The sequence below is a fragment of the Mastigoproctus giganteus genome, chromosome 4, assembly GCF_048544385.1.
Source record: "Mastigoproctus giganteus isolate SK-2022 chromosome 4, ASM4854438v1, whole genome shotgun sequence".
Classification (NCBI taxonomy): Eukaryota; Metazoa; Arthropoda; class Arachnida; order Uropygi; family Thelyphonidae; genus Mastigoproctus; species Mastigoproctus giganteus.
In genome coordinates, this window is record NC_143578.1 from 13,945,479 (window position 1) to 13,963,614 (window position 18,136).

At 34.5% G+C, this 18,136-nt stretch overlaps 1 protein-coding gene across 1 annotated transcript in view; it reads right to left on the reverse strand.

Moving 5' to 3' along the window:
- Positions 1-260: 260 nt before the first annotated feature.
- Positions 261-18,136, reverse strand: part of Trm1 (tRNA methyltransferase 1) — a 97,046-nt gene continuing 79,170 nt past the window's right edge. Inside the window, exons 12-15 of the mRNA XM_090371373.1 lie at positions 16,574-16,647; positions 12,131-12,250; positions 3,920-4,034; positions 261-384 (exon numbers count right to left, since the gene is read on the reverse strand). Coding sequence (XP_090227499.1) covers positions 310-384; positions 3,920-4,034; positions 12,131-12,250; positions 16,574-16,647 — 384 coding nt within the window. The 3' untranslated portion in view covers positions 261-309. The remainder of the gene's footprint in view (positions 385-3,919; positions 4,035-12,130; positions 12,251-16,573; positions 16,648-18,136) is intronic.

Sequence of the window (18,136 nt, forward strand, 5' to 3'; positions counted from 1 at the left end):
TGGATTACACTCACCGTTTCTATAATGAATGGCATGTATCAAAAAATTAGACAGGTATGCTATGCTTGAAGAGAATTTCAATCCAAGGATACAAGTACAGTATATTATCTTTGTTTCAATAAAAAATGCCTTTCTGTAAGTAAATAAATCTGTGCCCGATCAAAAAAAAATAAATAAATAAATAAATGCGAATATAATAATAACAGAACTATACAAAAAAATTTATAATTTAATTTATTGCTGTACATAAGGCATCTGTTTTTCCTTTTCATGTAGGTTTGACACAATATGGAAGAACAAATCATTCCCTTAAACACTTAAATTCTCTGTATACTTTTCAAGGGAATGGGAGTAACAACACTCTTCTCCTTTGTCACACTTTCCCTAGATGGAGCAGAAATACACATTTACTACATTTATAAATTAAAATAAAAATCTAAAACACTAAATACTTTCAAATTGTTGCACCCAAAATTTTTCATTTAAAAAGTTTTCTTAATATATGGATTAAAGTTGATCATTCAAAAAATGAATGACAACTTTAATGAATATATTAAAAAAAAACATTTCTTCACCTGTCAGTCAAGTGTAATTCTTAATGTAATGCAAGTGATGTATAATAATAATGTATAAATGAATGTATATTTGTATATTTTACACTTAGTATATATTTTTAAACTTATAAACTCCGGGTAAAATGCATTCTTTTTATATTAATTTGAAGTTTTTTTTTTTAAATTTCTGTATATTCTAAACATGTTTTAGCATATATATATAAAATATTACTAGTATAAAATACATTAAGTAGATGTTTATGCATGGAAATGAACTAATGAAAATACGGTGTACCCTGGTAGCGATATATGTTGTGAATGAAAGTGGGAAGAAAGGAACCGGAAAAATAATTGTAACGATAGAAAAGTAAACCAAAAGAATATTTTTGAAGAGACAACCTAGGTGGAGATAGCATTGCAGAGTCTTTCATAATTTTTGTGTCTTCATCAGAGGTCATCCACCAAAATCATGAAAAAGACAGCAATGCTCTTACTTCTGTTTCCGACATGTTCTGTATGTCAAAGTACATGTGCGAACGTCCACGTGGTAATATCAATTTTAAAGTTTTGAATAACATTATACCAAGTTTGCAATTACATAATGTGTTAATAAGTTATATGCTATAACTTATTAACATGGACTGAGTCTATTGATACTGGTGAAAGGTTGAATGTCATCCAGGGAATACCTGAATTTTGCATCAGATCTACTGCACCCCGCAATGGTGCAATAGATCTGTAACTTCAATGGCATCACCATGGAAAGAAACAACTTAAGACTATTATGCTAAGGTAATATTCCACACAGAAAACATTCCAAAATTACATAAACATGCATGCAGAAATGCTGACAACTTTTAATGAAACTGATAATTATTGCATGGATATTTCTGAATACAGTTAGTTAGTAACAGGATGGATAAATTTTTAAAATGATCATCCTGTATAATGCCAATGTTTCTGCTACATTTGGTTAAAACAAATTAGCTTCCCAATCACATGTTTGGTATTTAAAGAAAGCAAAATGGGATGATCTGCAAGATCTCTTTTCTTCTTTTGCTTGGTTGAATGACTGTTTTTAATCTTCTGATGTCAATGAAATTATTCTTGTAGGAATGAAATCCTTTACTCCACACTCACCTTAAAATTTCTTTCTATATCTAAACATTTGTTTTCCAACAAATGTGCTAAGGTTGTTTATGATAAAAATGTTGCATATTGCAATTGGCTTACATCCAAATCTCCAGATTCATTTTCTGTCTACACAATAGCTCACAACAATTGTAAAGCAGTTATTAATCAGTTCAAACTATATTTTGAACAGGTTAATAATAGAAAAAAACTTTCTTCCTGTCCAAATGGTAGGACAAGAATGCTGTCCCCTTGCCAAAGCTATTGGCTGCAACTTTTTGCCCATCTTTATTCCCACCTGTCGAAACCAGATGGTTCAATTGCCACCTCAAATAAAGATAAAGCTGACCTGCTAGCATCCTACTTTTCTTCCAACTCGTATTGATAATCAAGGTAAACTACCTTCTACCATTCCCAGTACACTTCATTCAATGACTCCTGTGGTGTTTTGTCAAAAAGATGCCAGAAGAATTTTGAGTAATCTTGATACCAAGAAAGCTCCAGGGATTGATAGTATTTCTCCACTTTTTCTCAAAATCTGTGCTCCTGAGCTTACTCCTATTCTGTGTTGCCTTTTTACACTTGCTTATTCCACTGGTGTTTTCCTTGAGTTTGGAAATTTGGTTATATTCAGCCAGTTCCTAAAAAGGGCAACAAATCACTTCCATTCAATTATCATCAGATTGCACTTATTTCAAGTCTTTCTACAGTAATAAAAAATCTATTAACTGCCAACTCCTAAACTATCTGGAAACCTTCCATCTGATCAATGATCACCAGTATGGATTCCATCAGTGTTGATATACTGGCTTATGTTACCCATCTATGGACAAATTTAATGGAAAAGTTTCAGGAAACTCAAGCAGTTGTTCTTGACATTTCAAAGGATTTTGATCATGTTTTGCACAAAGGTCTCCCATATAAGCTTCCACCTAACTGTTTTTTGTAATTGAGTGTCTAGTTTTCTATCTGACTGCTCATTGTGAATGATGGTAGATAGCTTTCTGTCATAACTTCTCCACTAATGCAGGTGTTCTCCAAGGTTGTTCTTTCTCTCACTCTTATCCTCTTGTATATTAATGACCTTCCAGTGACTTGAAATCCCATCCATAGTTTTTCTGATGATAGTACATTGCATTCCACCTTTTAGTTTGAGAGACCTTGCCCTGAACAAACAGCTTCAACTTCTCAAATATCCACTACCACTTCCCTAAATGCTGATCACCAGGTAATTCTTCAGTGGGACATATAACTCATTGATTTCAATCCTTCTAAAACTCAGTCCTGTCTTACATCTCGCTAAAACATTTCTTCTGCTTCTATGCTTATCTTTGATGACACTCGATTTCTAGATGAGATCATGTATGTCTATTAGTGATTACCCCGACTTCTAATCTTTCTTGGCATAAGCACATCGCAAATATTGCTTCCTCCGCATCTAGGAAACTGGGTTTTCTCTTTCATTATTGGGATTACTTTTCTTCCAAACAGCTGCTCATTCTGAACAAATTGCAAATCTGCCCTACCGTGGAATATTGTTCTCACATCTGGGGCATTGCCCCAAACATCTCTCTCAGACGTCTAGATTCCATTCAAAGGAGGGCAGTTAGGTTAATTAATGTCTCTTCATTCCCAGTCTCATAAATGTTTCTGCTGCATGCCTTTTTTATAGATACTGCCATTGGCACTGTTCTTCTAATTCCTGCTCTCTCTCTCTCTCTCTCTCTCTCTCTCTCTCTCTCTCTCTCTCTCTCTCTCTCTCTCTCTTCCAGATCAGTCGAAACACATGGCCATCAGTCAGCATCTTTTTACTGTCCAACTTCAAACCCACAGAACCAACTTTTCTTCTTCCTCATTTATTTTTCAACTTCTGTATTCTGGAACAACCTCCTTTTAAATGTATTTCCTAAAAATTACAATCTACAGAAATTCAAGTCTAATGCCAACAAGTAACTTCTTTCATCTTCTCAGCCTTCAACTCATGCATGGTATTAAGTACTATAGGTTCTAATACCTCTCATGTTTCTAGCCTTCATTTAAAAAAAAAAAAAAAAAAAAAATCTTGAAAATCTGGGAAAAGAAAGCCCACATCTTCAAAAAAATAAATATACTAATATACTAAAAAGAAAGATAGTTTTTAATCTCGTTCATTATTAATAAATATGAAAAATTCATTGAAAACTTGCTTTTTACCAAAAAGTTATTTGTGAATTAAATGATTAAAAGATATTTACTTCTTTGAACCTTCTACAAAAGAAGAATTTTAATTTCTTCTCTCCTTGGCTGTGATTTTTTTTCCTCTTTCCTTGGAACTTCTGTTGTTTTTCTTGTTGTTTGGAAGCCAAAAGACTACAAAAAGTAATAAAATTAAGCAAAAATGCTGTGCACATAGAAATATATATATATATATATATTTATAATTATATTAGTGATAAAAAAGGAAAGAAAGAAAGTTAAAAAGACAATAACTAATATTTATGGGTTAATGCAGTTGCAAGCAATCATGCAATACACCCATAATGTCTATAGAATATTATTAGAAAAAGTAAATCAATCCAATAATAATACCATCAGGGACCTAAGAAAAAAAAAAAAAAAAAAAATTTATTATCGCTTTTTACCGACAATCTAGATGACTTCAACTGGGGCCAACCCCAGAATGAGGGCAAAAAACGACAAGAAGTTCTGTTTCTGTGATGATCAATATATGCTAAGTAATTTAAATCTAAACCAAATATAAACCAGTATAGGTAAAATATAAATCGAATGATGATAAAAGTTAAGAAAAATTTTTTTGAAATATTAGAATCAAAAAGGTAAGAAATATAAGTAAAATATAAATGTAAGCATATATTAATCATTGTTGACCCGACAGAGAACGTAATTTAATGATTAAAATAAGATTAAATATATAATACATACTATATTTGACCGTATCTAGGACATAATGTAATAGTCATCAAAACAATATGTGGTGCCCCCTATGTGATGAATACGGTAAAAATAAATAAATAATTAAATTAACGCAAAGAGAAACATGCAGATAGTAAGAAGAAAAACTATCGTAGGAGAAACTATTTCTTATCTATACCACTATTTTTCGCCTTTGTGGAGTTCAGGTTCTATTATTCCTACTCCTTTAGTTTTTCTTCTTACTATCTGCATGTTTCTCTTTGCGTTAATTTAATTATTTATTTATTTTTACCGTATCCATCACATAGGGGACACCACATATTATTTTGACGACTATTGTCCTATATGTCCTAGATACAGTCAAATGTAGTATGTATTATATATTTAATCTTATTTTAATCATTAAATTACATTCTCTGTCGGGTCAACGATGATTAATATATGCTTACATTTATATTTTACTTATATTTCTTACCTTTGATTCTAATATTTCAAAATTTTTCTTAACTTTTATCATCATTCGATTTATTTATATTCGATTTATATATGACCTATACTGGTTTATATTTGGTTTAGATTTAAATTACTTAGCATATATTGATCATCACAGAAACAGAGAACTTCTTGTCGTTTTTTGCCTTCATTCTGGGTGGTTGGCCCCAGTTGAAGTCATCTAGATTGTCGGTAAAAAGCGATAATAAATTTTTTTTTTTTTTTGCGTTTTCTTAGGTCCATGATGGTATTATTATTGGATTGATTTACTTTTTCTAATAATATTCTATATATATATATATATATATATATATATATATATATATATATATACATACATACAGGAAACTCTTGATTAATGCGGTTTTAATTAGTGCGCAAAATTTTTTTGATACTATCCCCTTAATATATGCGTTATTGAATTTGAGTAGTGCGCTGTTTTTTTCTTGCAGTGCTTGGCAACTCACAATGGCGCCTGAAGCGACAAATACGTGACACGCAATCACCAGGGTCTTCCAACTTAAATGCATGGGAATCGACTCCAAAACGCTCGACAGCAGCACCCCATACCACTCTGAAATTGAAATTTGCTCTGGTAACTCATATTCTTGTATAATTTTAACGTTAACACAGATATTACATCATCATGCTAAATGTACAATTAATGTAGTTTAAGTAGTACATGATGTATGTTTGATTCCGTATTATTTTCGCTCTGATTTTTCACAATTTGTTCAATTTTAGTGATTCCTGTGTAGCGTTTAGCGAGGATCTGGTGCTAATTTCATCTTGTATGAAAGCTGTGTGAAAGTGCTCCGTAAAGTTTTCACTGGTCGCTGGGCAGTTCCTCAGCAATCCTCGACGAGTGTAGAAGTGCGGCAGGCTTATCGCTCATCCTACCAAAACAAATTTTTTTTAAAATTACCTTTCATAGCTATGGACAGGAAAAAGGGTAATAAACGAAAATTCATCACTTTGGATACTAAACTTGACATCATTAAGAGATTTGATAATGGCAAAAGTAAAGCAAACATAGGTAGGGCACTAGGCTTTGGTGAGTCAACCATACACGCCGTTTTGAACAAAGCAGGTGAGTACCAGGAAAAAGGCAAAATGGCGTCTGCATCTTTAAATATGCAATGCACTAGGAATAGAAGTCCATTAATGATTGAAATGGAAGATTTGCTTTTTATTTGGTTAGAAGATTGTAATCAGAAACACATTTCTATTGATGGAAATAACATCAAGATTGATGTTATTTCCATCCAGCTTTGAGCCTTTTTTCTTCATTAAAAGAAAACAAATATCAAGGGGATACTTCAACATTCTCGGCTAGTAAAGGCTGGCTAGAAAATTTCAAAGCTCGATCTGGCATAAAAAATATTAAATTAACAGGTGAAGCAGCCAGTGCCGATAAAGATGCAGCAGCCAAATATCCCATTGAACTGAAGAAAATGGGTATGATTATCGTCAGATTTTCAATGTCGGCGAAACTGGGTATGATTATCGTCAGATTTTCAATGTCGGCGAAAGTAGAATTGTTAATCCAAAGATGGATTAACAATTCTACTTGGAGGTAACGCTGAAGGGACTTGGGGGTGGTTGTGCAGGCAGATATGAAGTTCTCTGAGCAGTGCAGACGGGTGCAAGAGTAGCTCATGGAGTATTGTCAATGATATACAGGAATTTTTCCAGCAGGGATAAGGAGGTGATTATTCCCTTGTATAAGGCAATGGTCAGGCCACACCTAGAGTACTGTATACATGTCTGGAGACCTCATTTCAAGAAGGATGTAGAGCTGTTGGAACGAGTACAGAGAAGGGCAACAAGATTAGTGAATGGAACAAAGGGGGTGCTCTTACGAAGAAAGGCTTAAGTTTTGCAAATTACAGTGTCTGGAGACTAGGCACCAGCGAGGTGATCTGATAAGAGGTGTATAAAGCTTGGAATGGTTTGAGCATGCTCAATGCTGATGGGATTCTTCCTCTAGCTCAGAATAATCACCTGAGAGGTCATAAATTCAAATTGAGGAAAGACAGATGTAGGATAGACGTGCGGAAATTTGCCTTTAGCCAGCGGGTGGTTGGTTGGTGGAACAGACCTCCATCCCTTGTAGTGGAGGTTGATAGCCTAAATAAGTTTAAGGCTCAGCTGGACAGGTATTTTGAACGAACAGAGGGGTGAAGTGGAAGTGGGTTTTTTTTTTTTTTTTTTGGCTGATGCTGCATAAGCTTGCTTTCTTGCATCAAATGCCTCTACTAATGCTAATGGAGATTGCAAATTGAAACCGATACTAATTTATTGTACAATGAACCCAAGAGCGTTAAAAGGCTGTAACAAGCAATCCCTTCCAGTAATTTGAAAATCAAATAAAAGGGCTTGGGTGACAAAGCAGTTGTTTGAAGAATGGTTCACTATGCATTTTTGTCCTGCAGTCAAAAAATACTGCAAGGCAAATAATTTAGATTTCAAAGTTCTTTTAATTTTAGATAATGCCCCCAGGCATCCTACCTCACTCATTGATTTAAATAACAATGTGAAGGTTATATTTCTACCACCAAATACGACTTCTTTACTCCAGCCAATGGACCAAGGAGTTATTTCTACATTCAAAGCATATTATTTGAGACGAACTTTTGCTCAGGCAATTTAAGCTACAACTGGAGATGACGCAATCACTCTCGATGAATTTTGGAAAAAACACAATATTAAAGAAGCAGTTGAGAACATACACAAATCATGGGAAGAAATGACGAACAGCTGCATGAGAGCAGTCTGGCAGAATCTTTTGCCTGAATGTGCAAATGATTTTTGCGGTTTCGTTAATCCTGTCAACAAAGTTATTGATGAAATTACTATAATTGGAAATGACCTCGGCTTTGAGGAAGTAGATTCAGAAAACGTTAGAGAATTATTGGAATCACATTCAAAAGACTTAAGTAACAACGATCTTCTTGAAATTGAGCATCAACATGCATATGAGGAAGAAGACGAAAATGAAGCAGAAGAAAAGCAATTTGCTCCCAAAGAAATTTCATTCAAAAAACTTGAACTATTTAATACACTTGAAAAAGCAAAAGAACTCATACTAGAGATTGATCCAGATGCAGAAAGAAGCATAAACGTTTGTCGAGGGTTAGATAAGCAAATTGATATCGCAAAATCATGGAGAAAAGGAAGAAAGCTACCACTGTTCAATCGAAGTTAGATAAGTTTTTTTTGCAAAAAATAAAATTTAAATCATAGTATCTTTTTTTAAATTTATTCCTTAATAATTTAAGAACTATGCAGTGTCGCCGACCGAGCTAGCCGGGTGGGTAAAGTACCTGCCTGGCAACACAAAGGTTGCGGGTTCGAATCCCGTCTCGGGCTTGGATCAAAGTATTGAAAAAAACCTTGGGAGGTGCATTATGGCCACAGAAGCTGATGCGCCAACAACTACCAAAAAAAAAAAAAAAAAAAAAAAAAAACTACAGTGCATTATAGGTACGTATTGAGTAAGAAATAATGTTTTTACAATTTTATAATTTTCAAGGATTCATTATAATTATTCCCATTGTTTCTTAAGTTTGATTAGTGTGGTTTTAATATGTGCGGTATATTTCAAGGATTCATTAACCACACTAATCAAGGGTTTCCTGTATTTTTTTGTTAGTTGTTGGTGCATCGGCTTCTGTGGCCATAATGCACCTCAAGGTTTTTTGCACTACTCTGATCCAAGCCCGAGGCGGGATTCGAACCTGCAACCTTTTAGTTTCCAGGCAGGCATTACCTGTACCGTACAGGTAGTACCCGGGCTAGCCGAGTACCCACCCGGCTAGCCCGGTCGGCAGAAATTCATATAACAAATAATATTCATGTTTTAAATCATATTAGTTCGTATAAATCATAGTAGTGACTATTAAGGTTTTTTTGTTTCATGATTCTTTTTTTTTTTTTTTTTTTTTTTTTCCTGTGTAAATTAGTTACTTTTTGCAATTTAAGTATAATACTTCATATATTCTTATTCTGACTTCTTTTTTTTTACCTACATGCACAAATCCATTTTATTATAATGGAAAGTATATTCATTTCTTTCACATATAAAAAATTAGAAACCTTTTGCAATTGGCATCAACAGATGAAATGTACAGTATGCAACGTACAGTATTAAATATTCTTTTAGCAGGAAATTGGCAAAATTTCTTAAAAGAATTACAGATTATTCTCAGATGTTTCATGGTACTTCCTCTCCCACTTCTTCAGTGACTGTAAAGACAGCAGAGCAGTCCATGAAAATGTAAGTTGTCACAAGGTATAACTTACATTTGCATGGAAAAGAATTTATCTGATATCAACCCTGGGTCAGATAAGTACTCCACATTTTCCTGGAACTTCTTAGCTAATCCAGTCACGGGGAAAACAGCTAATCTTTATGATTTTCAGAAAGATGTTATTATCGGAACACATTTAACAGGAAAAACAATTAAGAAAAACAAAGGAAATTATTGGTGTATCAAAAGTAACCATCTCAAAGGAGGGGAAGACAAAAGGAGAATGCAGGTGTAAAAGGAAGAAATGCAGAAGCAGAAAGTCAGCACTCCAAAAGCAAGGTTGAAGTAATTTAAAGTGAATTGCGCATCAGAATAGAAAGTCCAGTTTGCAGCAAATGAAAAATTCATTTTAGGCATTTGCATCTGAAGTGTGTGGGTGGGGGTAAAGAATCTGGAATTTGGTAGTTACATGCCTACATAAAAGTAATTTTTTCGTAAAAAAAATTGACTTTTATGTCATTTTTTTTACGAAATTTGATTGAGTTGTCTTGGCATTGACTGGAGTGGTGTCACCAATGCCAAGACAACTCTTGAACAGAAGAAAAAAGATCATGTCATCTGACGGGTCTAGATTTGCACTTTTTTTTTTCCCCCACTAATGACAGGTGTGGCATAAACCTCAATCTATGCATCCAGACTATCTCATGTCCACCACTCAAACAGCTGGAGGTAGTATCATGGTACATGGATGTTCTATTGGTACAGACTGGGTGTGCTCATGGCATTAAAATGTTGTGTTACCTCTAGTAAATATCTTTTTCATATTGGACTAACTTCACCCTGCAGTAATTCATTCTTACCTGGATTGCAACAGATTCTTTTAAGACGACAATGTAACTAGGCTCTGTAGAGAAATTACATCTGAGTGGTCTGAGGAACATTCTCAAAATTTCCAACATCTAACCTGGCATTCTAATTCTCCAGATGTGAATCCAGTTGAAAATGTTTGGGCTATACTGAAAAGGGGAGTTTGCCTTTGCAGTTAACTGAACATAATACAGACTGACAACTGATGAAATAGTGGTCAAATCTGGAACTAGACTTCCTCAGACACCTAGTGGAATCCATGCTACAATGTGTACAGGCTATAATTTGAGGCAAAGATAGTCCTACAAGATACTGAATAAAGGTTCCTAATTTTTTGGCCAGAGAGTGTTTTGTTTGTTAAAAGACAGAAACAGATTTCCACAATTCATTTTTTTTTTTTCAAAAAAAAATACTCATTCCATCAATAATTTCGTTATAATACTGATATTTTAGATTTTTTTAAAACCTGAATTTTTTAGTTTTATCTCATTTCAAATGAAAATGTTTTCTTATTAAAAATAACTCATCATACTTAATTTGATCCTTAATGAAGCCATCTTTTCATGATGACCATCTTTTATGTAATGTGGCTAGAATCTATGCAAGTGTTACATGTTGGCACAGACTTCTCTTTTAGGGATGTTAGATGTTTTGTATATAAATAGATGTATTAAATGTATATAAATACAATGGGTGCAGATGCCTTTTCTTTTAATCTGTTTTACAATATAAATTATGTTCATTTCTGCAATTATTCCCATGCACACAAAGCACAAGAGGCGTGGAGTGGAGTGGATTATAACTAGGCTTTAAACCACTTTTTTCATTAGGTCAGGGGTGTCCAACCTTTTCAGACTAGGGTGCCAAAACAGATAAACTGTTAAAGTTTGCAGGCTGCATGGATTATCATGGCAAGTAAGAATGGGGCTGGAAGACCAGTGCCTTACCCCTAATTATGCATTTTTCAAAACAGAATTTAATTTTCATTATCTATGTTTGTATTTAGTTTTTTTTCTCTTTTTTTTACATTAAATAATTAAATGTGAAAATCCACCAATAATAGAGTGCAACCCTGATCTAATGCACCTTTTCATACTGTGGTTTTGGATATTCTCATGTCTCTCAAAACAAATTACGAAAAAAAAGTAGTGTGTTCAAAGAACTAGTAATTTCATACTGGAAACTGGAAAAATGAAATACTATATATATATATATACTGTACATCCCACCACCATATTTTCAAGAGAGCGATACATATTGCATCTTTTCACTTTGTATAAAAAATCATTAATCAAGATTATTACTAAATATAATACCACTATCAATACCATGTGAAATTAATAATATAGTTTATTAAGCTATTTGCCTAAACTACTATACATTAAGATAATGTTTCAGGTATCTTACCGATACCCATCATCAGACTGCTGCTGGCAGACTCCTCTTGCCGATGCTCCCAGAAACCTGATGGGTATCGGTAAGATACCCGAAATATTACCTTAATGTATAGTAGTTTAGGCAAATAACTTGATAAACTATATCATTAATTTCACATGGTATAAGAGTGGTATTATATTTAGTAATAATCTTAATGGAAAACAACCATGTAATGTCCTTCCCTAACCACATTAAATCATTAATTATTATTTATCATCTTCTCTCTTGCTTTTGATCAAATGAGAGAGAGAGACAGACACACACACATTCATGTCTGTCTGTCTCTCTCTCTCTCTCTTTTTTGATTGATCAAAGGTATCCATTATAGCAAAACAAAAAAAGTTCTGGTGCTTTAAAGATCTAACTGCTTTTGCAAGAAGGAAGTCAGTATGCCATTTATATACCTGTAATTCAACGAGTTCTCAATCAATTTTAAAATTTTATTAGAAACCATTCATAATTACATAATTGTAACTTGCTTACCTTGATTTAGCTCTCATTTTTGGACCCCAGCATGGTTCTGGGTTTACTTGGAACCTAAGTAGACTTAGCTTACGTGATTCTGGATTGGCATCTGGATGGACTGCAAATGAAACTTCAATGCTAATGGAGAGTGATAAAAACAAGGTACATGAAAACAGCTGGCACCAATTTGTCATAATTTTAATAAAAAATAATTTGTATGCTAAAATATAAATCAAATTTGTTCCAATAGATTACTTGTAGTCCAAAATGATGTAAATTAAAATAAATGTATGGTTACAATGGAAGCATGAACTGCTGATTAAAAGTGTACAATAAATAAGTTAAGTCAAAAGTCACTTGGTATGTACAAATTTAGGATGGCCTTTTAGAGAGATTGTTAGGTTTGTTTGTTATTTGGTTTTTAGGAGCACTAGCAACTAAGGCCATATTGCTCCGGGATATGCGGTGGTCATTCCCTGACCTTTCCGCATCCTCCGTATTTGGTGGTGACGGGTTCGAACCCCAGTCTAATCAAGAAGCGTGTGCTACGCACTGCTGCTCCTTCCCACCTGGCTACAGAGGCGCCTTTTAGATAGAATATATATATATTTTTTTTTTCCATACTGTATTTTAATATCAGATTACTTGAAATGCAATGCATTTCAAAGTCACTACCATTCCTCAACCAAATGCCAGAAAGGGTTTTATAGGCATTTTAGTATGGATTATTTGAAATACATCTATGATGAAATTCAAAGTCTAAATTGTGTCCTACAACTCTTGAATAATTTTATCTAATTTAGAAAAACTACTGAAACCAACTAGAGGCAAACACTGTTATAACATGATCATAACAAAACTATGCTAGTGTACAGCATTTAGTTTTATACAATATACACTGCCCTACCATTAATATCCAGACACTGGCATATCTATAATTAACCTTTACTTACAAGAAAATTAATAAATGATCTCTGACATTATCTGCCATCTGGTCTTCAAACTGGCAACCAGATCAGTTCTGTTTTTTTGGGCAGTCTCAATTAGGGCTCTGGGCTGCCCAGCTGAACTTTTCAATACTCATACTCTCAATCCTGTCCTTCAACAACATGAGCCGTATGATATGGAATGGTGTCCTGCTGATAATGGTATGGGCCTTCTCAACAGGCTACCTCAATGTAGCTGATGCATTATTATCCATGATGTCTAAGTAAAATTCATTCAACATTCATGGTTTTCTTGAAAACAAAAAGTGGTCCATGAAAAATAACCCAAATCATCAAGGTGCCTCCATCAAACTTCATTATTGAGATGATACAGTCTACCAGATACCTTTCTCTGGGCATCTGCCACTTCTCCCAAACAATGATCTAGTGATCTTCAGATCTACTGAAATTATCATGTTACAGACCAATTGCTTATGTGACACCCTATCATCATTTTGCACTGTAAGTCTGTTAGCTCCATCAGTCGCATCATTTTGCATTCATAATCATACTACAGTCTCCACAAAGGCCTACCAGCATATTTACAGTTGTGTCTGACACATAGTTCCTGAGCAGGACATGACTGACTATCAATGGAGGGTTGTACAGATATTAATGGCGCTTTAAGTTTACATTTTTATTTACTTCCCTAAGAATAGCATGTACATCAAGGAGCAAGGAGAATAACTGTAGTTCACATTAAGGGTACACCAATTCATTTTGTTTACACCACTAAAAAAAAAAAAAAAAAAAATACACATCTTTAAACTACAAAAAAATGTGCAATTTCTCAAAGCAGGTTACAATGATCTTCAAGTCACTGTACATATGCACTGAATTTCAGAGAGAATGACAATGAATGTGTTTTTTAAACTCCTCCAGTGCAAAAGTATTTTTTCTCTACAGCACTGTTACTTTTCTCATTATGACAAAATTAATGCACTAACCATATATTCATGTTTGTCTACTACAATAAAACTAAAAGATTATTAATGTTATAAATGAGAATTATGAAAATCCTGTCTAATGTTAAAAATGGTATCCGACTAATTAATACAGGAACTACCCAACTTGAGTAATATTCGACATTATGTAAGTTTTTGCTGGCCAGTGCAAACTTGAAAAAATCGTGGAAACATATTTTGATTCCTGTAGGAATAAATGGAAGTAGTGTGGAAAATATCGCAATGTGAACAAAATAACACTTCTTTTTTTTTTTTTTTTTTTGTAATTCGTTCCAAGTCCTTGGAAGTTAAAAATCTCGCTATATTACTAAGATATTTTTATCTCTCTAACAGGTCATATTTATAATGAAAACTGCACTACCCTTTCATCGTTATCACATGTTCCCATTATAAGAATCAATTTACAACCCGTAGTTGGTGAATTGACCGCACCACATGGGTTTGCGGTATACTGAGGTCTCTAGATGTGGGCCTACGCGATGCACTAGCACGTCCAGAAACGGGAGCGAACCGTTCACCTCTGATTCTACGGTAAACTTGATGAAATTGGATAGATTGGATTGGACCGCACCACATGGCAAACCCATGTGGTGCGGTCAATTCACCAACTACGGGTCCGGCCACGCTCCAAGCCATCTCAATAGCACTGCCCGCACCCTGTTCTCCAGGGCCTGGAACCATTCCAGCACCGACACAATTAGACGTAACGAGATCTCCCGTGTGAAGGCGGACCTAACCAGATGCGGTTATCCATCCCATGTACTAAACAGATGCTTGTTACAGGCACAAGAACTTACTTCCAACCCAAGACCTCCGAAGCAAGTCGGCATATCATCCGCCTACATTCCGTACTATCCAGGAGTGTCAGGACGTATCTCGAAGATCCTGAGAAGTTACATCAAATGTGTGCAATTACCAGGTAGGAACCTACGTTCACTAGTCTCCAGTGTGAAGACCCCTGTCACACCTGTCTTACGCAGCAATGTAGTGTACCGTATCACCTGTAGGGCCTGTAACAGTTGCTACGTAGGTGAGACATCGAGACGTCTCCAGGATCGCCTCACGGAACACGACAGAGCAATCCGGCTTGCCGAAACTGACCAGTCCGCGCTTGCAGAACATTTTTGGGCTACCAACCACGATCTTGACCCCAAGCGCGACTTTGAGATAGTGGACCACGCGCGACACTTTCGCCACCGCCTATGGCTAGAGTCACTAAACATAATAAACAACCCTAAGGCATTAAATCGCCAGAAAGGCATGCGTATACATCCCATCCTAGAGACAACCGTTTTATTGATGGATGATCACTGGCGTAAGGCAGCACACGTCCGTGCTACAACAATGACGCATGAGTAACGTGCCACACTTTGCTTGTAATGTATTCAAATTTGTCAGTTGATAAAGGGACGCGTGTTCCGAAAGCTACTGAATTTATACTTATATTTTATTTTATACTGGGTATACTGTAAATATCTATTTGAAAAATCATTAAACTATGGACCCCAGTACTCCAGGCCCATTTGTCACTATTCAATTTTTTTTTTTTTTTAGGATTGTAAAATGTAAAACAAACAAAAAAAATAAAATAAAATAAGCAATCAATAACGACGATCATGGCATGCACAAATTGCACAAGTGAGATACAGAGTAACAAGCAAAAAACAGGAAAGAAGAGAAGATTCTTACAATTTATTTATGGTTTTTTTTTTTTTATATGACTGAAGATTTCAGTGAAGGGGGACACTCATTTCACCATAATAATGTAAAAACCCACAGAATTCTAGCTATTGGTATTATCGCAAATGCAATAAGATAGAGTTTACCACTCGTTTATAATTAGATGCCCGAACAGAAAAGCCCAAATTGTTTTTATTGTTTTATGGTAGTGACCTCCAGAAATGTGCTTTAGTAAAATGTGAGCTCAAGCGGGGTGATAATAGTGAGTTTTTGCCTAAACCCTGTGAAGTTCTTTACAGAAAATTTAGTTTTGACCATTATCATGGTGCCGACTAACAGAATAAACGACAGCGCTACTAGTAAATCTACCAAGAAAAGGAAAGTGATTGAGTTGGATCGGAAAATTCAAATAATAAGGATGTATGAAAATGGTCAAACATTAACAAATATTGCACTGAATTCAGATTTGTCAATAATAATATAGTAGCAATATGTTATTAGTTATTCCTGAGTAACGTAAAACTCGACGAAGTAAGAAGTCCTGGAACGTATCTCTTACGTATGTCGGGGACTTCTGTGTTTTTCGATTAACCGGGAAATCGATTATCCGGGATTTGTTTTTTACCATCTATCCCGGAAAATCGAGAGTCTACTGTATATATCAACACATTATGATCCTATGTGGATATTTCATACCTTTTTAAATAAAAAAAATTACAATGAGCATGTTTAGAAAAACCATATCCACAATTTTATATATATACACACATATACACAATGGTATCTCAGTCATGCATTTATTTTAACAAACAACAGTAACAGGGATTCACCTTGGTTCTTTACTGAGTATTACTTGAGCTGGGCTACCATCTTCTAACGTCTTCTTCAATGGATTTAATTTTACCTAGTACACAAAAAAGGTCAAAATATGTATTAATTACTCAGTAAAATATTAATATTCTAGAGATAGAACTTACACTCAGTAAACATCATCTGCACAACCAAATGCCATCTCAGTTATGGAAATTAGCAGTCAGCAAGTCACCTTTCTTTATAACTACTCTGCCATAAAATTTCTTCCTCTTCAAGTCTTGTTCCTATAAATCCTTTAACCAATATCTTCTACATTTCCAGATGTGTTACTCACTTCCCTTCTAGTGCTAGTGGGGTTATTTTGCAAATTTTGCCTTCTATCCTCATGCTTTTGATTTGATTTATTTATGGCACACGAGCAACTTGACCATGATGCATCAAACCCAACAACCCTCATGATAAGTTGACAATGGTTTTATGATGTAAAATATATTTCTGTAGTCTCATGTTAATTTTGCCTAAGCTTCTAATATATTTTTAAATCACCTGAAAAGCAAATCCACTGGCTATCAAAGCTTGCTGTTTTTCTGTCACCAGGCAGATTGCCTCTGTTAGTGAACACATGCTGATTAGTGAATAATGTATTTTGTCTGAGTGAACATCCAAGTCGTGCATGGAAGAAAGACTTCTGTTTAAAGCTATAATGACTGTTATCTGTACCTTTAATCTCTAGAACAGGTCTGCATTTACTCTATGCAATACAATACTATGGTATTTCAGGAGTATATTTAAATACAGCACTTTAGAGGTTTCAGTTTGTGTTTAACTTAGAAACAGTTTCTATAATTCTGCTTAATTTAATAAAATATTAGCAACTAGGCTATTAATATTTTAGCCAAAGATGCTAAAAAATATGATGATTTTTATTTGGTTTTAGAAGCAAATTAGATGCAAACTGTGGACAGGAGTATTTCCTTCATGAACATAAGCCTCACCCTTAAGGTCAAATACTCAACTCTCAGTTTTAAATGGAAATAGAAAGATCCCCATGACTGAAATCAAAAGCAGTGATGCATGTGAAGTTTTAAATCTGGTGTGTTGAAATATATTCCTAAATCCTATAGTACTGTTTGTGGGTCTTTTGTGCAATCTGTGGATGCAATGAATATCATATCATCTACACTGGTGTTCAAAGAAAGTCCATCACCCCTTAAAATTGTAATTGTTGTCCGAATAACATGACAATATTTCTTACAGATTGCATCAGATAAGACTGACATGCATAGGTGATGATGTAGTATTGCATCAGCTGTTACATCAATTCTTCATAAATATTAAATTTACTGTCACAAGCCCTGATGAAAACCGCAAGCTGTGCTATTCCAGTGATGTCAACAGTCTCATCAATAGTAACAGAAAAATGTTCAAATCTTGATGATGTGGCCTTCAACTGTTGTTTCAAATCACTTGACATTTTATCAATCCATTCAGCAACAGTGTTCCTGGTTAATGAAATATCTTTGTATAAGTGTGCTTTCTCTGGACACACAATTTGAGCCGTTTTTACAAGGCATTGCTTT